We start from the raw sequence: 24,608 nt of genomic DNA, 5'->3' as shown, positions 1-24,608 counted from the left end.
TGGTAATTTCCATATAGATTTTACAAATCCTTTACCCAATTGTTCATATTGGCCAGCAGGTATGTATTCAAGGCACTTTTTAAATCGGAAAGTTGTTATCGGAATTGTGATAATTCCGTGTATTATCCATTCAATGACAGGACTCTCTGACATTGTCAATGGTAATCTCTCAAGTTTTTGGATGCTCAGGATTGTATAGTCTGCTCCTTTCTGTGCCAAACTGATCTGTTTATCAGTAAGGTTAAAACTGGAAAATAATGACGTTGTGTTGATTAAACGCCAAGGCACATAGCCTGAACGAAGATTTTGCAGCGTCCAGCCTAATTCTATATTAGAACGTAATTGAGACTGGCCATGTTGTAACATAAGCAAATCTCTGTCTATCACATCAAAGGCAGAGGATACAATATTGTCCAACGAATATATTCTGGAAGACAGAGTCATTAACCCATTGTCTACCACAGAAAGTGATTTCTCCAAATTAATACGATCAATTTCTCGTATTTTTTCAGCAGTTTCAATTTGTTTGACTTTCCAAGCCTCGTTGTAAGCAGCATAGATACTGGTCGCTATGAAATGCTTTTGACGCTGTTTGCGTGGTCCAAGAATGAAATTGCGCAAATCAGCACCATCTTTTAGTAAAGACAAGTGTTGCTTAATTTCATCCAGTGTGGATGAAGTTAGCCATTCAAGGCAGAGTTTCCCTACACTGTATGTTGTTATTATTCCTGGATGTTGTCTCTGGGAATATCTTGAGTCTAATCTGGTCATTTTTAAACCCTGTGTTTTATTCAGGAATCTATTTTGACAGCTATTTGTGTCTGTAGGCCAGATTAACCACTTTTTCCAATCAGGATGTGTTCTGTTGAAATGTAAAATTTGTGAAACGTCTAACTCAATATCTGTGGTTGTATTTTCAGGTATTGGCTTTGGTATAGACGGTGTTTTAAGGTCTTTGTTCTTAGCTAGGCCAAGACAAGATGTTTGGTGTACTGTGTCATTTAAAAATAACATTTGTTCTGGTATCATGCAGGTTCTAAATAGTGCTTCAATGCCTTGCACCTGCCAATCTTTTGTACCCCAAATTGTTTTCGTTTCAATATTATTTTTCCAATAATCAAAACCAAATGTCATCATTTTGTCATAAAATACTTCTGAATATATCAATTTAGAATTTGTCAGCATTGTTTTCATTCCTGTTTTATCTAACAGTTTATAATAAAACGTTTCTGCATCACTTGTGTTAAACCCTGAGAAGTATTTGAATTTCTCAAAAAATGCTTTAGAACTGCTTTTAGGTGGTGTAGAACAATGTTCCCATTGATTATACATAAAAACATTTCTAGGCTGTGCAGATTTATGCAAGTAATGATCCCCATAGTGGGTGTAACAGAATAACTGCTCATAACTAGATGAACCTTGTAAATAATCATGAGCTGTGAATCTAGCTGACATTACTAAATCAGACATCATGTCATTAATACTGTTAAAGTCCCAATCATCAGAGAATGCACTAGGAGTCACAAAGTCACTTAAGAAAACCTTTAGTTGATGAGGATACTTCAGGATTTCGACCGGACCATAGATCTCATAGTCTGTTTTCTCCCATACTACCCCACCAGGTATTGGAATTGCTGTGACATTTACTGTTGACAGTTCTCTTTTCTTCACGTGTGATCTGTGTGGTTTCAGGACTAGGTTGATGTTCTGACTTGCTGTGTCCATTGTAATATATTTTCCTTCAATGAATTTTCCCAAACATAGTACCATGATGAGCCAAAGCAGGAGGAAAAATACACCTAGACCGAACCAGAACTCTAGCCAAGGGGAAATGAGGTAGATTTCCTTCAGTTGATGAAAGAGTTCTGTTGCTTTTTCTTTAAAAGACTTTTTTGTTTCTGGCATCACTTCGGGGTCGTTTTGATCTTCAGAGAAGTTGTCGAAGTTGATGAAATAACCAGAGGCAGTTCTGTCAATTGATGGGATTGTTCTTTCAATCTGTCTTTCGGTAGCACTTTCTGATGCCACATCATTGTAGACTGGTGTTGTTTCTTGACGAACTGTTTCAATCTGTGTTTCAAGAGGCACGAGTTCCATGGCATTATTGCATAGTCCTTGATTGTGCACTGCAGGCTGATCGAATGTGATTAGTCTTTCAGTTTGAACCTCTTGGATTGTTGCAAGTTTGGGTATTCTGTTGTTTCTTGGGAGTCCACTGGGCCTACTGTTGATTATAGGCCGCATGCTTGTGGTTTTACCAGATCGATGGACACGATTCTGTTCTCCTTTTTACCAGCAAGGGGCGGTAGCACAACTGATCTTGTTCCGGTGACTGCCAAGACAGGTACTGCTTTTCTGTAAGAAGGCCCAAATTCCTTCTTCACCGCGATCTTTTCTCTGACTAGATCCCCAATCTTTGGAATCCAGACAGGCCTTGCTGGGGCTGTTGCGGGTGGTGCCTCGTCAGTGGTACTTGGCTGTTGCTTTAACTTTATGTTGCTTAATGATTTTCTTGTTTCATTCAGTTCCTGTAAAACAGCCAAACGATCCTTTACATCAAAGTGCGTTGTTTCTTCTTGTACCACTGACATCTGACTATCGAGGTCCTGAACTCGCATTCTAATTCCGAACAATAGTTCGTATGGGCTGAAACCTTTTAGAGAATTTCTTGGCATGTTGTTAAGACTAGTCTGGACACTTATTAAATGTTTGACCCTCCCAGCGCCTGAACCTAATACCTTCGCTGTTATAGATTGCTTTATGCCCCGGTTTTTTCTTTCTACCATACTATTCCCTTCCGGGGTATGACGGACAAGAATACCGCAACCCAATTCCCATGCTAGCCATGGCCTCCTTATAAGCTCGAGAGCTAAAAGCAGGACCCTGGTCAGAATGGAACGTGGTAATTGCGTATATGCCGATATGGACTCGCTAATCTTTTATAACCGTTCTAGCGTCAGCCGAGCGCTGGGGCCTCAATTTTTAAGTGTATTTCGTCTTAATGGTGTACACTGGGACGCGCTTCTCTTCTTTGATTGCGCAGATAGACCGCCTTATGCTGTCTAGAAGGGATCCTGAAACTACACTGGCCTGTTCATTACTGCGATCTCTGTTGCAGTCTTCACAATTTTGAGCAAAACATTGAATATCTATACTCATTCCTGGCCACCAGTACTCTGATTGCAATTCTTTCAGAGAGGCTTTAATTGTTTGGTGTTTCAGACCCAACCCCATGTGTGCTTCCAGTAATAGGAAGCCCCTCCTGCTCCTGTTTGGAATTACTCTGTCCCCCACTCCAGGGATTCGAGCAAAAGGAACGGAGTGTGCATCGATTATGTATGCATAATTGAGTGGATAGTTTACGGGTAGTGCTGCACAGTCGCCTTTTACGGTCGTTCTTACTGCCAGCATGGTTTCCCCGTCTATATACTTATCTGTACGCTTTTTTGTGGCTACGGAAGCCGGTTTAGTTGCTTCCGCTTTGGCTGCATTAGCCAATGAATTCCCTGCAACGTGAACGCCATCACGTTGAAGACTCTGTGCGTGAATCACGTGAGTCTTTTGTAGTTCTTTGTGTAAAAGAGCTACCTGTTTCCAGAGCATTTTATGCTTTATTGTGGCACCCGTGTCATCTTTGTAGTCCTTTTCGATCCAACTCTGCAGTTTATTGTTGTAAGAGTTGACGCAAAAATGAGAATCGCACACTATAAGTGTCGGGAATTCACGTTCTGCATTTTCGAGCGCCATCTTTAAAGATCTGATTTCAGTTCTTTGAACCGAACAGTTTCTTACAGATTCAGTTTTTGTTACTTTCGGTCTGAATTTACCGCACAGCCAACGACCTTTAATGATCGCACATGCTGCATCGTAGGATTTTTTCTCTACGTTGAAATGCTGTACAAAGCTATCTGTATAGATTATACAGGCGTATTGTGGGAGAGGTAGAATTTCGATTGACAGAGGATATTCTTCTTCATATTCTAAATCATTCAGTTCTTCGTATTGCGGGGCGAAATAGTATTTCACGTCTTCCGCTCCTAGAGAATCTATACACTGTATCCATTTCGGATCCAGTGACACTGTAGGCAGGTTTACTGGGCTGAATAGCGCTTCGAAGGCGGATTCCGCTGTAAGGATATTAATCCGTTTGCCGTGTGCTAGTTCTCGTTCATTTGCTAATGCGATTTGCACAGCTTTCACAGTTCTTTCTGTGTGACTGAATGTTTTTTCTGCTTGTGTGTACAAGTGAGATTTAATTGAAATTGGTACCTTTTCTCCCTCATTAGAGGTTAGGTACGTGAATCCGCATCTTCCTGGGATGACTCGGATTACAAGATCGCGTGTGTTGTCACGTGTATCTAATTTTGTTTTTGCTAACATGTCTGTTTGCAGTGATCTCAAAGTTTCTGTGTGTTTTTGAGTCCAATTGATTTGTTTAAAATCAGGTTTAATTAGTTCGTAGAGAGGTTTAACCCTCTCTGCGTAATTTAGGATGTAAGTTCTTCCGAAATTCAGAAAACCTAAAATGGATTGTAAATTCTTCAGCGTTTTTGGAGCTTGGAGTACAGCGCACTTCTCTAAGAAGTTGTCCACTAGGCTTTTCCCTTCACTTGATAATTCGTACCCTAAAAATAGTACTGTCAGATGGGCAATTCGGGACTTTTTAAAGTTGAATTTGTAACCCTCTGCTGCGAACCCAAGTATAATGGTGTTCACTCTTTTCAAATGAGTATCCAAGTCGTCATCTGTGAGATAAATATCATCTACGTAAGATAATGCTTCATCATCATAGATTTGTAGTAACTCTGTTACCCTAGCTGAGAATAGTCCTGGGCTGTTCTTGAACCCCTGTGGGAGTCGACAGAATTTTTTCTGCGACCCAAATGCGGAGAAAGCGGTCAAATATCTGCTTTCCGGTGCAATGTTTTGACAAAAGAAACCATTAGAAATGTCTAATGTTGTTTTATATTTTTTCCTAACTATGTTATTCATTAGGGCTGCACTATGCGAGTTTTGTACTGCAAAAGTTTTGCAACATGTATTAAGATGTCTGTAGTCCAAAACTAGACGATATGAATTGTCTGGCTTGGAGACAGGAAACAAAGGATTGTTCATTTGAGAGGTGCATGTTTCAATCACCCCCTGGTACTCAAGTTGATCTAAGATCTCCCTGACCTGTTTTTTAGCTTCTTGCTTTATGGGATACTGCCGTTGGGCAGTTGGTTCACTTTTTAATTGGATTTTGTGAGGAGGTGAATTCTCATCCCATCCTACATGATTTTTATATAATGCAGGTGCCTGGGCTACTGCCCATTTCCTTGCATATGTATATTTTTTGTGAATCGGAATGTGATTCGAGAAGGCAGGCATAATCACTTCTTCGCCACGAGGGCACTCCCTGACAAACTCTGGGGGCCAATCTTTTTCAGCTAACAGAATATCATAGCCTTTTGAAAGCTTATCCCAAAACAGACCCTTAATTTTCCTAGTCTTATCACCCTCCATACGCAATGTTATTTCGTATATTTTATGGGGCTCGCTAAGTCTGGTGTCGGCAGTTTCAACCTGAATGTATTCATTCGTGTCCACTGTCTCCAGATGACTCATCAAGATCTTGCGCGCTATACTGATTTCTGCCGCACTGTCCAACATTGTCAATGCCCACTCCCCGTTTTTCAACTGTGTCCTCAGTATTCTCGGCATGGTTGATTACTCTAATACTGGCTACCTTCTTTTTAGGAAATTGAGATTTTTTATTTTGAGCAGGTTCCTTGTCTTTGGACTTGGTGTGCTCTCCTGGGTCTGACCGTCCTCTTCTTTCCGAATTTTGTGGAAGAGATCGAGAGGGACGTGTATCAATACTTTGATATCTATCAGGTTTTTTCAGATTATCCCTATTTCTAAGGTTGTATCTTTTCTCAGAGGGCTCCCTCTGGGGAGACTGGCGTTCTCGAGTCGGAGTTCTTTCCCTCCGTCGAGGAGACCTTCCTCTGGACTGGAAAACTTTTTCTTTGGGAGTGGATTGTTTATTTCCATCCCAGCTCTTTTTAGGAGTGTTTAAATTATTTTTAATAAATAATTTTTCAGGATTTTCGAGCAGTTGGGGTTTCACCGGTTTCCCACCCAAGCTGTCTCTACCTAATTCTGCATAGCATTTTTCTATGATTTTTGCTAGCTCAACAGGATCTTTTATATCTGTTTCCTTCAACTTCTGGCAGATCGCCACAGATGCTGCTTCTCCTCTTATGTTGGCTAATAATATAGCCGAGACCTGCTTGAAGTCTTTCAGTAATTTCATACCTAGATTTAAAGCGGGCTCTGGACCGAATTCATTTTGAATCTGTTTTAGCACTTCTGGTATTACCGCCATAGACGGAACACCAAGTGTTTTCGTGTAAATGGAAGCAAAGACTGTACCCCAAGTGTCACAGTCCTCCACGTGTGGTGCGATTCCCATAGGAAGGCAGATGGTCAAGATTCTGTGTTTCTCAATAGGGGTAGTATCAGGAAATACTGCCTCTATTTGAGTGATTTTCTGTGCTAACCAGAAAGGAATTTGTTCCCGTTTTACGGGTGTTTTACCAAGACATGACTGTATGTTCTGTGGTGTAATTTTATTTGTATTCCCCTGATGAGGGGTTAGCTGTGGTACATTAACAGCTTGTTGGACTGTTGCAGTCCGTAGTACATATTGGACTAATTGCCTATGTATTTTTATTAATGTGTTTAGCTGTACTAACAGCTCTTCTCTAGACATTTTTACAATGTCCGGATGTGGTGTGTAGCTGGCTAGAACCGGCCACGTTGCTCCTGGTCTACCTAGTGGACCGAGCCTAGTTATGTGATCATTGTGTTTTAGGGCGCCATTAAACCAGAGCAGGTGCTCTTGAAATTTAAGTGGAATTTCAATCTCCTCGAAAGGAGCGTACTCTTCCGGAGGTTTCTCTATTTTGTAATAGTGAAACTCTTTTGTTATAGCGTTTACCGCTGGAAAGTTTATCCATGAATAGAATACCTCTGTCTGCCGATACTCGTGAGCCTCTATCACGAAAACTACTGTACCACCTTGAGGTGTCAGTCCGTTTTCTATAAGTTTTAACGTTATAGATCTTCTTAAGTGGACCGGGATGATAATAGCATCCGGGTCTGTGTGTTCGGGACCCTGCTGAGTCACATCTGCTGCGGCCCCATTGGTTCCGTTATTTTCTGGCATTGTTAAAATGCAAGGTTTGCAGAGTAGGTCTCCAAGGAGACAAAGATTAGGTGCACAATATTTTGGAACACTGTATCCTTCAACGTTGAATAAACCAGAGCTTTACATAGGAATCTCTTCCTACTAAGGTCGGGCGGATTTTAACCTTTTACCCACTCCAGACGTCTATTGGAGTATTTACGGGAGAAAAGGGTGTGAAATATGCACGACTGAGTTACTCTATAAGTCTTGCGTTAGTTTATCGCCTTACCAAACGTTGGGCGCCATGTAGTGTAGTTCCTAGTTTCCCACTAGGCCCTGCGCATTGGAATAACATAAACAGTAGTATCGACGTGGAACTGCTTATATTCCAGGCCTCCACTGACTATGCTAAACTTAATTGGGTTGTGTTACCAACTAGCTCAGAGGTCACTGGAAACTTTCTTCTCTGCATAGGAAGTGATCAGCTTCCTTGGCACAGACAAGAAGGGATTCAGTTTTCCAACAACCGTGCAACATGACAACTTTGCTCCTCAGATCAAGAGTCAATCTCTAGGGTCGTGTGAAACAATAGACATGTATTTCACTCAGTCAGTCTAGTGCAGTTTACTTTCACGAGATGTAGAGAATAGAGAGACGGGCGTGTATCAATAAAGGGTTAACATTTATTGAACAGTCTTTCTTCTCGTACAAGAAAATGTATTGCCACAATTGCAATAATTGTTATTATAAAAAGTACGTACAGTAAGATAAGGATTGCGAAATAGAACTGTAAAAGCATTGATATGGTTTCTTAGCCATACAATGGTTTAAAAGTAATAAAACATATATACAGTCATATATACATTAGGCTAACATACTCAACTGGTGCTTCTAACTAAGCCTACCCCAGTGTGCCTGACCTAAGCCTAACACGTGAAAAGGGGAGTAAGTAAATAGCTTTAAGTTAAGTTGGTTTTGCCAAGGTTTGTTTCAAGAATTCTCGTCTAAGGGTTTAGTCAACACCATACCTCTGAATAGAATGATGGAGGATTGGTATCTCCTTCAGGGGTCTCTCTCGATATCCCAGTCACCTGCGAGGGTAAACCGGAAACGCTGTAGCTGGATTTCTCTGTACGAGAAAGGCAGCGGCTGCTCTTCAGCGCGTCGAGGAAGGAGGGGGGACAGCGTCCGCGGGCAGCTGGAATCTGCTGGATGTCTTCGCAGAGGGACGGCTGTTCAGCTCCTTAAGCGTACTGCACCATAGTTCGCGCTGTAGCGGCGATAATGGTATCAGCAGCTTCACCACCACAGGATAGCAGGCTGCAGCGACAGAGTGCTAGATTTACCAACACGGGGTCGTGCAGGCAGCTGGCTTCAGTAGCTCGTACAACAGGCAATTGCTTAAGGCAACGTTGGTAATATTTATACCTGACAGGTGCCGGGTTTGACGCAAGTTTGCTGGACATAAGACGTCAATTAAAGATGTCACTAGGAAGTGATAGTTATCAGTTGCTCATTAGAGTTCCATTACTAATCAAAACATAGCAAGCGGGGATTTCCAGGTTTGCTAAGTTTTTATCTTGTTGAAGAACTCGGAGTGTTATCTAGGAATATCAGATAGTGACTACTGCTCTGTCATTGCACTAATTGGTCGCAAAGGAAGTGGCAGAGGGAACTATGCTGGAATGTGGCTCTGTTCGTGTGAGGCCAGAGATGACTTTTCAGAAAATCGCACTTGAACGGTTATGCCAATATATGGAATAAATGGATTTATAGCCGAATAGGGGCATAAGGTCACAGTATCGATCAGGAACCTAGATAAACATGCAACATAGCTACCTAAAATAGGCATGTCAATCATGTTTAAAATCATCTGCTTACTAAATCTATATCTAGAATAATCCTCTTCCTTCGTTTGTCCAAAAAGAGTGACCCTCTTCTTGAAACTTCTTTCTTTTCCTCTCCTTCTCTGTTATGGCCATAGGATGCAATTCCTCCTCACTGTAGCCTACTGACCTGCCATTCTGAAAGGTTACTTTACATTTTGGGTGATCCTTTATACTTTGCACATGGTTACTGCCCGCTTCCACTTGAGAGTAAATTCCACATGAAGTTTCTTGTTTTTGCAACTATTCACAATTTGTGAATGTTTATTAGATCTTATTTGTGCATTGGTAATTGAAAATCTCATATTAGATTTTCTAATTCCAGTTGCAAAGGAAGGAACCTTAAATGTTCACTACACTGTACATTTTGTGCGAACCATGGTTTAGCAACCCTTAGTACACCGTTTAGGAATGCAAATCAGCTTTGTATCTCTCAAAATGTGTGTGTATGTAGTTGTGTGTGGTGGGGTTCACATGCTTATTGTTTGTGGCACCGGTGCCATAAAACCATAGCAAAGGAGTAGTGCAATGTATAGTAGTGATACATCATTACTACTAAAAAACAAGATTAACCCTAAAGAACTGACCTATCCCACTCAAATGTCAACATTCTCATCCGGAGTTTAACTAAGAAATATGTCATCAACCCAATGCTCCAACAATGTGAATAAATGAAATCTTCATGCTTGTCTGCAAAGGTACCTAGCTAATCTTGAGAGATTAAGAGAAGCCTTCTTATAGTACGTTTGATGGAAAAACAAGCATTTTTGATGTTCTCGACTCTACATAGGCATCTAAAACACATAATCAAATTAAATGTGTTTTTTTCTTAATTGGACACGCCCAACAAACTCAACCCAGCGCAAGCAGATCCCAATAAATATATGTTTACTCTAGAGTCTCCACAGACACATAATGATCACCCCTACTGTTATATGCCCAAGCGTTGACACTATATTACACAGTAGGCCTGCGTGACTACAAATTTCATGAGTGCTCAAATGACATATCACTTAGTCCAGTGCGATCTACAGAATTCAAAAGGCTTCTTTCTTGATACCCGATGAAAGAAAGTTCTCTGCATTTGAATGAACACAAACAGATTTCCCCTTTTTAAAACACAGTTTTGAATTCTGCTCTTCTAAATCTCCAGCAGAGTCCAATCCCTGCTGACCAATCCTTTGGATATTGTTGGACTCCTCCTCATTACTCCACATCAGATAAACATTGTCATAAACGAGGCGCTTGTTCAAATCTTTAATTTGAGATGAATTCTGCAAATGTTAACTCCTCACCTTTTGGAGCCTTATTGTGTCATTTGGGGTGTGGTGAACCAAGACATTAACTGTAAACCAGTTGATCTTCTGCGCCGAAAGAATCCGCAGTTTCCCACTTCATTAAAGGGTGGAGGAACAGCAAGGGTTGAGACAGTTGAGTCTCAGCTGACTGCTGTTGGAAAACATTTGCTAAAGGGCCATGAGCTATAGAGGTGCCAACAACAAAGCTTCAAAAGCATGCCCCATTGAAGGCAGGGCTTGTGATGCTAAGGTTTCTGTCTGGATCTGCATATGGAAGGCATGGCATGCCTGGACAGGAAAACATAGGCATGTCCCTGATCTGCAGGAAGAAAACTCTCCATGTATCAGGACATTTCCTCTTCGGTTTATTTCAGAAAAAAATATTGTTAGCCACCATGGACAGGATTTTCTGGAATGTGGGTCAGCCGCAGCATTTTACACCAAGGTGGCAGGGAACTCTCGGTTTGGCAAGCAGACTGATGCTTGGCTGGAGGTGAAGGGACTTCCTCCGATCCCAGCTAATCCTAAATGATTCTAGTTCACAGCAGGTTAGAGTACCTTAATTCTTTGGTTGACTACCTTCAAAACTGTTATTAAAATAATTCGTTTAGGAGGGGGCGTGGCTTCGAGGGCGAAGATGGCGGACGCGGCTCTGTAGAGCTCCTGCCGGCCCGATCCTTATCCGCTAATTTATCCTTGCCCTAGACCCTCTTCCCTCGTCTCTTACTGTGCAGGCGCTTGCTGGTGTCCGGCGGAGCATGGTGGTGTGGTCGTTGGAGCTTCGGACATCCGCAGACGCGGCCGTTGAAGACCGTGCCTGTTGGGCCTGCTAGCCGCGTGGCGTGCCGGGACCTCGATTTCTGTCCCGCCCGCCGGATAACCCTGTACGCCGGCCGGGCGTCTTAAGTCTGGACCTGCGAGGCTGGAGCGGAGTCACAGGAAGTTGTGGGACCAAGTACCCGTCTGCTGTGTCCTGCGGAGTGGGGGCTCACCGAGCCGGTTATCCAGATCCGGCGATCGTCCTGCTCGAACTACCCTGACTGGCACTGGGGGCCTACCGAGCTGACTGGAGCGGACGAATTGGAGGCACCCCTGCGGCGGCCCCGCTCTGAGCCTCGGCCCGGTGGTTGCTGTGCCGTGCTGAGTTGACTTTCCCTGGGTTCTGGCCTGTGTCTTGGAGGGCTGGGGCGAGCTGCAACCGGGGGCTTGGCGTGCTGTGGACGGCCCGGATCCTCTTTGTTGGCCATTTTCGTGAGGCGACCCCGTTGCGGCTACGTCCCGCCGGACCGCCTCTGCTGCCGCCATGACTAGAGGCGGGGGAGGCAACGCCGCTGCTAAGACGGGGCCCATCGACAAGTTCACCGGCTCCGGAGGTGGCGCCGGGGCGGCCGGAGGGGGCCAGAATGCTGGACCGGACAATGCAGCGCTGCTGACGGCCATCACGCAGTCTCAGGACATGCTGGATGCGAAGATTGGTGCGGTGGGTGCCGATGTGATGCTGCTGCGCCAGGACCTTCGCAATGCAGTCGCCCGCATCACCGAACCTGAAACCAGGGTCACAGCGGTGGAGGGCGACGTCGGCGCCCTGAAAAAGAGGGTTGCCGACCTGGAGCAGACGCAGCGAGGCCTAGCGCTCCGGGTCGAAGACGCTAAAGGACGGGCGCGACGGAACAACCTGCGTTTCGTCGGCTTTCCGGAGGACTGCGAGAAGGGGCCTATGGATGTTTTCCTGTCCCGATGGCTGGAGAGCTGGCTACCTCCGGACACCCTGTCACGGTGCTTCATGGTGGAGCGCGCCCACCGCGCCTTGGCGCAGAAGCCGTCGGCTGGGGAGCGGCCTCGCCCGGTCATTGCCCGGATCCTCAACTACCATGATAGGGACGTCATTCTCCGGTAGGCACGGCTCAAAGATACTCTGCTTTATGATAACTGTAAAATTATGATCTTCCCGGACTATACCAAGCTGGTCCAGCAGCAGAGACATTCCTTCCTGGCGGCTAAGGCCAAACTGCGAGGCCTGAAGATCCAATACTCACTGCTCTACCCGGCTCGCCTCCGTGTGATCTTCAACTCAAAGACTCACTTTTTCGATTCCCCGGAGGCCGTCTTCACCTGGACGGACGAGGCGGTCAGGATCCGGCCACATGTTCAGCCGGGGTTGCACTCCGGATCCTCACGCAGCTCCTCTCAGGAACGGGGCGACCAGCCGAGCAGGGGGAAGCGACATCGCAAGTCTCGCTCGAGGCGGAGGTCCTTGTCCCGGGACCCCCTCTTTGGGGACACGCAGCCCGACACCGATCATTCTGGCAAGGGGCCTTGATTTCTGTCCGCTGCCTGTTTGCTCCTAGCTTTTCTTCTATGGCCGGTCGCGGCCACGGCGGCCTGCCAGTCGGCGGTACAGACATGACGTGGTGCAGTATAACTTTGCCCCTTTGGCTTATGCTTGGGACTCTTGCGAACTGATGTTCTTTATCATGCACTGCTCTTGATTGTACTCTATGCTTGGGGGGGGGGGGTCTGGGGCATGTTCCAAGGGCTGCCTCCTCCTGTTGGGATTGGGGGTTAGTGTGGGGAGTGTGTTTGGTTGGTGGTAGGGGGGCTGTTTGGGATCCTTTGGCATGCCTAGCTTTCAGCGCTATGTTTGGGGCCTGAAGTACCGTATGCCGCGACAGATACTTCATTGTTTCTTGAGGTATTGGGGTGGGGGGTCTTGGGTTGTTGGGTTGCTGGTCGGGGGGTTTGTTTTTCGGGGGCTGTAGATTCTGGGGTCCTGTTTTGCGGGGTGCACGTGGTCTTTGTGATTTTTGCAACTATGGTGTGGGAGGCCTGGGCCGGGAGCCGGGGATTGTGGTGTTGGGTGCATTGTGACAATGGTTGATGTCCCGCAGATGGCGTCTTCTGGCGCTTCCATGCATGTTCTTAGCTGGAATGTTCGGGGACTTCTGGACAAGATTAAGCGGGGGCAGTGCTTCGCTGGGCGAAGAGGGACCGGGCAGATGTGCTCCTTCTCCAGGAAACACACATGCTGGGCACTAAGGCCTTGAGCTTGCAGCGATTTGGCTTTCATCAAGTGTTCCATGCTGGGTTTACTAGGGGCTCCAGGGGAATGGCAATTCTTATCCATAGACGGCTGGCGTACACTCACGAGCGTCAATGGCTCGACCCTCAGGGCCGCTTTGCTTTTGTTCAAGGGAAGATTGGCGTGGAGCCTGTGGTATTTGGCTGTGTGTATGCCCCCCCCCCCTGCAGTGGACCTTGGCGGAACGACTGTTTGCCCTATGGACTGAACTCCCCCACTCCTTGGCTGTGACTGGTGGCGACTGGAACGATGTGGTAGATGTGGCCATGGACAGACAGAGGAGGCCTGGGATGGCGGCTGTGACCTCCCCTACGCGGTTGGGGGCTATGATTGATGGTCTTGGATGGGTGGATGTGTGGCGGCACCTACATGCGGAGAGGCGGGAGTACACGTATGTTTCGGCTGTTCATGGCTCCCTCTCGCGCCTTGATTGTGTGTTTGTACCGGGGGCCTTCCTTGACAGGGTGAAGGGGGCGGCGATCCGGCCTCGCGGGCTTCCTGATCACTCCCCAGTGGCGGTTCACATTGACTTGCGCAGGGCACGCCAGACGTTCAGATGGCGGATATCCACGTGGCATCTGCAGCGCCCTGATTACTCCCAGCACCTCCGTGGCGCTATTGCCCACTACTGGCAGGACAACCTTACCGGGGAAATGGACGCGGTGACTGTCTGGGAGGCTATGAAACCCACCCTAAGAGGGCTGGATATCGCTTGGTGCGCCTCTGCTCGCCGGACTCGGCAAGGAAGTATTGTCGCCGCTGCAGAGCGGGTGGAGGAACTAGAGGCTTGTCACAGGGAGGTGGCCAATGATATTTCGCTGCGGCTGCTCCTACAGGCACAGCAGTCCTACTCCTCGGTCCTGTTGGATGAGGCTCGCCAGGCGTGGTTGGCCACGCGTAGTAGAGTGTACCAGTGGGGCGACAAGTCTTGCTCCATGCTCCACAGGCTTTGCCAACAGACTTTGCAGCCTCTCACCCTACCGGGCCTTGTTGACGATGCCGGGGTGGCGATCATGGACCCCGCAACTCTTGCTACGAGCTTTGCGCGTTATTATGGGCTCCAGTATGCCGCCCGGGAGATTCTCTCCCCCGACGACATCACGGGCTACCTTGCGACGGTCCCCCCGCTCGCTGTGTCCGATGAGGTACGCGATGCCTTGGATCTTCCCCTAACGGCTGAGGAGCTGGGCGAAGCGTTGGGTCAACTGAATGTGGGCAAGGCACCGGGGCCGAGCGGATTCCCCAGTGAATTCTATAAGAAATTCTATCTACAGCTCGGGCCACATTACATGCGGGCCCTGGAGCAGGCGAGAGAGCACGGCTGCCTTCCACCGGATTGGCGCCATGCTGAAATTGTGGTGTTCCAGAAGCCGGGTAGGCCCCCTGATCGACATGAATCTTATCGCCCCATATCCCTCATTAATTTTGAGGCCAAGCTCCTGGCCAAGGCGCTTGCGAACCACCTGTTCCCACACATTACGGCCCTCGTTCACCCGGATCAGGCGGGATTTATGCCGCGCCGGGCAACAAGGCACAACATTCGACGGGCGCAGGCTGCAATTGACGCCATTGGGTCTTCAGAGGATCAGGCGGCGCTCTTGTTGGCTGATATCGACAGTGCCTTCGATTCGGTTAGCTGGACCTTTCTCTTTGCTCTCCTACCGCTGTTGAACCTAGGCCCGGTCTTTGTCTCTTATGTCAAGTTGCTTTATACAGATGTCACTGCCTCGGTGCGTGTCGCGGGGGCCACCTCCGCTCGGTTTCCGGTGACCAGGGGCACTCGCCAGGGGTGTCCACTCTCCCCTTACCTTTTCGCGCTGGCCATGGAGCCGTTGGCCGCCCGGGTGCGCAGTGATGCGCTTTATCGAGGCTTCGTGTGGGGGGGCGGACCATTCGGACCGCATAGCTCTATATGCCGATGATGTGCTATTCTTCATGACTGACCTGCAGCGTACGGGCCCTCGTGTCCTGGAATTGATGCAAGAGTTTGGTCGGGCGTCGGGGCTTTTCCTTAGCCCGAGCAAGTCGACCCTGTGGGTGTTGGGGAGTGGCGCGGCGGACTGTCCCTGGGCTGCATCCCTTCGGGTGGCTGTGGATGGCGTGAAGTACCTGGGCGTTTTCCTCTCTGCCTCGCCCGCGGTGGCCTGGGATCGGAACGTCCAGCCGGTGTGGGACCGGGTCCAGATGGATATCAAGACATGGACGCGTATGCCTCTTAACATCTACGGCAGGTCGGCCGTCTTTAAGATGGTGGCCCTGCCTCGTCTCCTCTACCAACTACAGAATCATCCATATAAGATTGATCCGCAGTGGTTCCGGAGTGTTGACTCTGTGTTGGGCTGATTTCTGTGGGCCGGAGGTGCATCCAGGGTGGCACTACGCACGTGCTTTCTCTCTACATACTGCGGTGGCTTGGGGACCGCAGATATTTTGTCTTACTATCAGGCCTCCCATCTCCTGGTGCTCAACGAGTGGTGGTATGGGGACCGTAGTGATCCAGCCTATGCCCTGGAGCACTTTCTAATGGGTGGCGCCTCCCTCCACACCCTACTGTACTCGGCCAGGCGGAGGCGACAGCTCCCGCAGGTTACCCAGGTGGTCTTCGCGGTCTGGCGGCAGGCTCTGCACCGTATGGGTTGGTGGGGTAGACTGACGGCCGAGACTCCATTGTGGCACAATGGCCTACTTCCGGCGCTGGCGTCCCTGTCCGGGTTCGGTGGCTGGGACGCGATCGGTATCTCATCCCTCGGCCATGTCCTTTCTGGCACTACGCTTAAGTCCTTTCAGGACCTTAGTTCTGAATTTAGCATGCCCATGTCTCAGTTCTTCCGCTACCTCCAATTTCTCCACGCTCTTACCCCTAGCCTAGTGGGCCTGGAGCAACTCCCTGACTTTAGCCCCATCGAGGCAAAACTTTTTATGGGGGACCTGGGCGACAAGAAGGTCTCTCAGATATACCGCTCCCTGGTCACACACTGTTCCCCTTCCCTCTCGACATTGAAGGCCTCCTGGGAGAATGATGTTGGTCCCCTGGATGAGGATGACTGGCGTGAGGCCCTTGAATCTCCCCGTGGCGCTGCCATAGCTATCCGCCTCCGCTTTATCCAATTCAAATACCTTCACCGAGCTTATTACACTAGGGACCGCCTGTGGCGGGCGGGTCTTATAGCAGCTCCGGAGTGTCTGAGGTGCAGTGCTGAAAGGGGGACACTTTTCCATACTGTGTGGTCCTGTGAGAGACTGTCTAGATTTTGGGCGGGGGTTTGGGACTGCCTGTCGGAAGTATTGGGGTGGGACCTGCCTCGTACCCCTAGGCTGGGCCTTCTTCATGTCCTTGAGAATGTTGGGGGCAACATTTACAAACATCATCTGTTGCTGCTGGGACTTGTAGTGGTGAAGAGAGATCTGGGACAGGCCTGGAAGAGCGAGCGTGCCCCTCCGCTCGGTGCCTGGAAGGCGGGCCTGGACTTCCTCATGGGTCTGGAACGGCCTGTTTTCGAAGCCCGGGGGTGTCCCCGCAAACATTACAAAATTTGGAAACGGTGGGCGGACTACAGGGGCCTGACCCTTGATCCCCCCATGGACATTGATGATGCACTGCCTCCGGATGTGGATCCCATACCCTAGGCTGCTGGCCAGCACCTCCTATGTTTTCCATCTCATATTGCTGAACTGTGATCACGTGCACTGGGTTAGGGTGGGATAAGGGGTGGGTAGCTAAAAGGGGGGTTGGATGGGGTTTTTGGGATTGGGTGGGTTGGGGTAGTTGAGGGTATATCATTCTAAAAGTACTGGGTTCAATGCTATGTCACTGTTGTATCTTCTCATGTTGTCATTGACAGTCTCCTCCTGAATGTGGAGGGCTGTACCAAGATTTGCTCGAACTCATAATAAAACTGGTTTTGAAAAAAATTAGTTTATCACAAGGTAAACAAACCAGTCCTAATCCCAAAAAATTAGACCATCCTTAATCTACTCCATAGAGTGTTCATTGACTCGAGGAGGAACAAAAAAATCTTCTCAACTTAGTCCAAGTGTTTAACCTCATAGGAGCGTCGAACGTTCAGCGCCCAGTGCTGAACGTTCGAAGAACGAATGCTGGCCCGTCGGCCAACGGTCGTGCGCAGCACTGGCAAGGTAGTGCTCGCGACGACCGTTGGCTGACGGCAGCACTTAAGGGGTTAATGAGTGATCTCCTAATATCACTGAAAACTTATTTATCAAAATTTTCCTAAAACGGTCTATGTAACTAAGCAAAAATAATTACAATCATTCTGTTTCTGGAGGAGGTTCATCCATTTAAAAAGACCAGAATGCTGGTCACCTCCCAGACCAGGCTGTAAAACTCAAAGTGGCTACTTCATATTTCTTCTGCCAAGCCTTTGGATAAACAGATGTAAAATAGCACAATGCCCAAATTCATTCATCTCCATTTTTAAAAGTGGTTCCTTCTCATTCATTCCTGCATCTTGTTTGCTGCAGGTCGCACATTCGCAAGAGGTCTAGAGCGTACTGAGCTTCATTTTGATAAAGTTGAGAAATAAGGCAATGGATTTCACAGGTATACCTCATCAAATGCCCCATTATTGTGGTATCCACTACTCTTGTCTTTCCATGAAGGCATGGTAGTTACAATGCTAAGAAAAAATATTGTGGTAACTTTATTAAAGAAATCCAAGCTGGCTGGTAATGCTTCATCAATTTTTGGCAGTCACAACCTTATTAATGCTTGCTAAGTTATTGAAAAAAACTGTGGCATACCAAAGACACTGATTCCTACCTTGCCGTGTCTTCTATCGGGTTTGGATTTAAACCCGCACATGAAACGTGAATCTCTTTAGTTGTGTTTCTATAGATAATGTCTTTCTCTTCATTGATGAAGGCCAAGCAACTTAATGGTAATGATGGATCTTTCGCTGCCCTTATTTTGTTCCATAGAACCATTGGCGACTGCAGCATCGGTGAGAATCCACACCATTGTCTATTTACCTTATGTCTTAGACTGTAGGTCACAGTAGTTCTTAATGGGTCGTTTTTGCTTTAATAATATTACCCTTACTATCAGAGATCCGGATTGCAGTCTATTACCAACAGTCCTTTTAATGTTTACCTGTTGAAGTTTATCTTGCTGTACTCTTTGGCATTTTCGGGAATAGCCTAGTTGCAGCACAGTCCATTATAGATGACTGACAGATACATATTTTGCGCCATTACTGTGACTGATGAATATCAAATATTCTGTATTTGAATCTTGTTACTTTGACTGAATTCAACTTCTTTTGTCTTAAGGGCAGGCTGTTTCTTACCTATCTCGAAGCACCACATGTCTTTTAAAACAACATTTGATCCCCCACTAAAGTTACACATTTGGGTTCTTACTTTGATGCGGATGCTACTGCTGTGAGCACCTCCTGTTTCCAATTTAAGAGAATACAAGTAGTTTACATCTTTGTCTGTCTAGACATCAGGCACTAAATGCTGACACATTTGTCAATTTCCACCAAAACTACTGAAGCACACCTCATGCTTGCCATTCATGGTCCCAAATTTTGCAAAATTCATCTGCTCAGCTAATCCATAGACTAAAGCAGAGAAACAATATTACCCTAGCCAGGTGTTTCATTAACTGTCCCCGGTAGGTGGTCATGTTCAGTTTAAAAATCATGTGTAACTCCCAAAAAACCTTAATAGTTTAGCATCACTTTGCCTGTAGACAAGACATGCATCTGTGTCAACAAGAACAGAAAAGACAATTTGAAAATTCCGTACGACAAACAGACTTTTAATGTGGAGAGATATTTCTTTGCTCCGCGTCCTTTATGTAATTAGCGTTCGGTTGAACTTGGTCTTCACATTGAAACCTACATTCTGGAAGTGATTGAAGATGGTCTTCTTTATGTTACTTTAGAAATTATAGAACCAGTGATGAGGCGTATTCCAGGGATAGCGAATGTTTTCTAAATACTGTCCGTTTTTTTTTTATCTCATGGGGTTGATATTATGAAGCCTCATGTGTTGTGTCTGTATTATTTTACTCTGTAGAAATTGCTATAGTCTTAAAGTTGCTTGGGGATTCCTATGAAGCATCATAATAAATACACACTAGAATAAGTATAGCACTAAAGCATAGAATATTAGGCAAAATACCATCATTGTGATGCGTCCATGGCTAGTTCATGGAATGGACTAAAATGTTGCATTGTTAGTTATTCATATTCCTAAATAATATTCTTAACATGCAATTTCGCAATGTATTGTGCTCTGTGGTATTGTATCGTAGTGATGAATGAATTACTACTACTGCAAATTACAGGTATGAATTCTGACAGGCCTTTCTTGTTATTGGTCAATAAAAGGACTATAGGTGGATGACAATTTAAATGTTGTTGGAATCACTACTCGTTTTCCAGGATATTTTATGTTGAGTGCTTAATATTGCTGTTATATTTTTGTAAACTTGAGCGCAAATAAATAGCTGTGAAGTAATCGAGAACATTCACAATTAACAATGTAGAAGTTAAAAAAGGGATTCTCTATGAGTGCAATTCTTAATTTCCTGTGCTTTTCATTACAGGGACAAGTGATCCTTATGTCAAATTTAAAATTGGAGGAAAAGAAGTCTTCAGAAGTAAAACAAGACATAAAAATCTTAATCCCATATGGGAAGAAAAGGTTTCACTTCTAATTGATCAGCTTAAAGAACCATTATACATTAAGGTGAGCATTTGCACTGTGCATTCTGTCTTGTAGCTGAATTGAAAGTGAGTAATGTATTTGACAAACCCTCTAAACCATGGGTGTGCAAAGATTGTCCGTGAGTGCTTGTTGAATGGCAGAAATTCAGAATACCCACATACATGAATATCTGTAAATGTATTCTAAATTGAACTCAATCACATAATCATTGGCTATTCTGAAAGTATAGCATTATAGCATTTACCTCACCTTCATGGACATACATTGGACAGGCCTGATTGGGACAGAAGTAACTCGCATACCAATGCAAGTAAGTTGTATAATGAAATGTATGTTTGGCCTGTTTATATACAGTTTCAACCATAAGCACTGTCTAAGAATTGATAGGAGTTTATGCACCCTGGTAAAAGCAAGGAACACTTATATGGAATCATTTGGATCGCCCTGGAAGAATATTCTAGGAGGAACAATTAAGTTAATATACTAGTTGCACAATATCTGCATTTGTCATTGCAATTTTTATGATTCAAATCGTGAATGTCTTCAAGGATGTAGACCACGAGGGTACATTTTGTAATCCTAATCCTTGATTTCATCTAGAAAATATCTGTGGATAGTTCCTCCGGGGGAAAATATGTAAAAATTGAAAGCTACTTCATAAAGTTATTAAGTGTGGTTGGTCGGATCATACTCTCATTCTTCCACTGGAAGATCTTGGATTACATTGCAATTAGTACCCTTTTCTGATTTTGTCTCTGTACATAAGAAAAGTCCATTGCACTAATGGCGCATGCAATATAGATCAAAGTCCTAAACGATATGTGAAAAGTATTGATTTGGTCATAATATTGTGCTATTTAATTTATTTATGTATTCATTTTAGGTTTTCATGTAGTGTGCATTAGGCCCAAGTGTGTCAAAAAATCACACTGAAGAAAAAGAAGTAGATCAACAAGCTATAGAGGAAAATTAGAAAATACATTGAAGAGAAAAGCCATTATATATTACAGGTTACCAAACACATAAGCAAGTTCTAAGTGAATTCCAGGGTGAAATCTCTGGGGTGGACAGCAATAACCAATCTGGAGACTAAAATAGCAGTAGATATTAAACAGGGAAGCAAGAGGTGTAGGAAAGAACGAGAATACAACAGTCATGACCATGAGGAATGCTCACAAATTCTACCTTTATTCATACATCTGAGTTTGCCTAAGGAGGAGGTGGGAATGACGTTTGGGATGTTTTTCAGCAATAGTCTTTCACTTGTATTCTGAAAGCTGGGTGTGAGATCGGCCATATATTCTGGGGGAATATGACTCATGACATCTCATGCCAATACCACACGTGCCATTACAATGCAGTTGTTACTATGCGATGTCAATGGCAATGACATACCAATATATAACGCTAACTTTTACCACAACTATACCTAGGCTTGCATGGTAAAGGTATACTGTTGGTAAAAGTTTGAAAGGTAAGGTACTCTACCCTGCCCTACACTAAACCCTAAAAAACACTCCTGTCCAGGGTGAAGAACAATATTGCCACTTTTGTTCCACTACCCTTTTGTTTTTCAATAAAACAGCAAAATCTGTAACTCTTTCAACTAGAAAGGGTAAGAAAAATGTTTAAGAACCTTTAGCATGTTGAGAAGGAGGTTTGATAACTTGTACCCAATCCCCCCACTTCAACCAATTTACATTTAACCTTTTGATAAGCATCATGGTAGGTTTTACCAGATGCACAAGACACACCCAAATTGTCTCTCACTTTGGCAATACAACCCTCAAAAGATCGTTTATTACCAATTTTTACAAAATCAGGTGTGACCAAAGTTCTGCTTTGTATACCTCTCATCAAGACATAAGGAGAGACACCTATACTCGAATGGGTAGTAATATGATAACTCCAAATTGTTTCCTTTAAAAATTCAAATACATCCAAATTACTTTCTAATGCAGACTGAATTCCTTCTTTGAAACATCTATTGGCCCTTTCCACTTGACCGTTGGCCTTCGGCAGTTATTCAACGGACCACAAACTTTTTTTTTTAGAAAACTTTGCATTTTAGCTGAAACAAACTGCACCCAATTATCAGACATAATAATCTTAAGTGCTCCTTCCAGCTGAAAAATCATATCTAAAAAAATACCACCTCATCAGTGTCTGGATGCTCAAGAAATGTAAAATTGTAACCACTCAGAGAAGTTGTCAATGACCACAATCAAAAACCTACTCTCCCTACCCAAGCAGTCATAAGTTCCTTCTCTGAAATGTCCATATCACAAGAACAAAGTGCATCCACTACAGCTACCACACATTTGTGATGATCAATAATCTCCTCTTCAGACACATCTGCAGGAGGAAGTCTTGACAAACGATCAGCTGTCAAATTCCTACCTCCTGAAATGTGCCTCATTTCAAAATTAAATTCCTGTAGCTGTGCAATACGTTTTACCAACCTAGAAGAAGCATTGCCAGACCATACACCATCCATCATATACACAAGAGGTTTGTGGTCCGTAACAAGAACAAAAGGACATCCCAACAAAATTTTTTTACATTTTTCTACAGCCCACACACACGCTAGAGCCTCTTTTTCAATCGTGCTGTACTGTTTCTCTGCACCTCTAATACCTCTAGAAATGAAAGAGATAACTCTTTCAGTATCTTCCACCAGATGGGTAAAAACTGCTCCCAAGCCAATAGCACTGGCATCGACAGTAACAAATGACTTGCCATTAGGATCAAAAGTATTGAGACCTGGTGCCTGTGCAATGAGTGTTTTAACTTGATTGAAAGCTTATTCATCCACATGTGTCCAAACAAAAAAAATCCCTTTATTTACGAGGTGCCTCAATGGTTCCACTACTAAAGCATACCCTTAACAAATCTTGAGTAGTACTCCCCTAACCCTGAAAAAGAGAATAGGGAATCCTTCTCATAGGGTTTACTAGCCTTATCCAAAGCACTGACTTAATCCGGTTTAGGAAAAATGCCACGACTTGAAATTTTGTGACCCAAATAATCAATTTCTTCAGCCAAAAATTTACATATGTCCTTGCTCACTGTCATTCCCTTTGTTTCCAAAATGCTTAGTACAACCTCCAAAATATAATCATGTTCTTTGCATGTCTTGGCAAAAATTAAAATGTCGTCTTGAAACAACTGCACCCCTTTCATGCCCTGAAAAAGAGTTTCAATTAGTTTCTGAAAGACACTGGCGGCTGAGGCCAAGCCAAACGGCATTCTCAAAAATCTATAAACTCTAAATGGCGTAACAAATGATGTGAGGTCTTTAGAGCAATCATCAAGAACCACCTGATAATAGGCTGATTTTAGGTCAATAACTGAAAAATACTTAGCTCCATTGACAGCAGCTTATAGTTCTTGAATTCTGGGCAAAGGATAAATATCAACAACTATGTTCTTATTCAAAGATCTAAGATCGACACACAAGCTCAATTTGTTAATTTTCTTAAGTGTGATCACAATTGACAAAACCCATTCTGAGCTATCAGCACACAAAGCATGCAAATGGGTCCTCAAATTCTGACGCACATCTAACAGAACCATACGTACTTTGTGTTGAATAGGAATGGCTCCTTTCTTAAGCTTAATCCTGTGAGTAAAACCTTTAACTTGACCAACTTTGTTTTGAAAAACAGAATTGTGTCTAGCAAGAATACATTCAACTTTAGAATCCTCTGAATTAACAGAAAAGTCTCTCAGTCTAATAGGACAATCCGCACCAGGACACAATATAATGCCCAACTTACCCAGGTCATACCAACCCACAATGTTCTTTCCATCAATGGCTACATCAATTTTCGTTAGAACCTTACGTTCTTTAAATTCTAAAACATCTTCAGAATACCCAACATGTTAATGTCAAAGTTGCCAAAAGCTTTGGGGTTGATATCAGTATGTTTAGGTTTAACGTTCGTCCAATTCTCTTTAAAGAAAATATTGAACAAAACAGTTATAGGTGGCCCTGAGTCCACCATAAGATCCAGACTTACTTCCCCAATGTGACCAACACCTAAAGTGTACATTTACACTATTGATAGCACATTCAGACGTGGGATCAAACAATGTTAAAAGTAAATTGTTTAAATCCTCTTGAATACTAGAAACTGGGTTCACTGAAACATTTGGAGAAGGTCTTATTGCCTTGTACACACTTTGAAAATGTCCAAACTTATTACATTTTATACATTTCTTTTTTAAAGCAGGACAATCAGTAAAATTAGTAAGATGCATTTTCGATCCGCATCTATAACAACTTGGTTTACTACTTTTAACAGATCCTGATTTAATTGGTCTATGAACAGATTGAATGGCACACACCTGAGAAGAGGTTTTAACTTCATAGCTAGTAATAGCTCTAGCAGATTGAATAGACCTCTCAATACCTTTAGCAAGATCTAAAACTTCTGCTAATGTTGGCTTACAACAAGCTAATAATCTTTCTT

At 44.6% G+C, this 24,608-nt stretch overlaps 1 protein-coding gene across 1 annotated transcript in view; it reads left to right on the top strand.

Annotated features, from left to right (window-relative positions):
* Positions 1-24,608, top strand: part of MCTP1 (multiple C2 and transmembrane domain containing 1) — a 1,759,297-nt gene that overhangs the window by 479,746 nt on the left and 1,254,943 nt on the right. The window contains exon 3 of the mRNA XM_086960921.1: positions 20,012-20,154. Within this exon, the coding sequence (XP_086817047.1) occupies positions 20,012-20,154 (143 nt within the window). The remainder of the gene's footprint in view (positions 1-20,011; positions 20,155-24,608) is intronic.

The sequence above is a fragment of the Lissotriton vulgaris genome, chromosome 3_1 (genome assembly GCF_964263255.1).
Source record: "Lissotriton vulgaris chromosome 3_1, aLisVul1.2, whole genome shotgun sequence".
NCBI lineage: Eukaryota > Metazoa > Chordata > Amphibia > Caudata > Salamandridae > Lissotriton > Lissotriton vulgaris.
The sequence above is the reverse complement of the archived record's forward strand: the minus strand, read 5'-3'. Positions and strand labels throughout refer to the sequence as shown.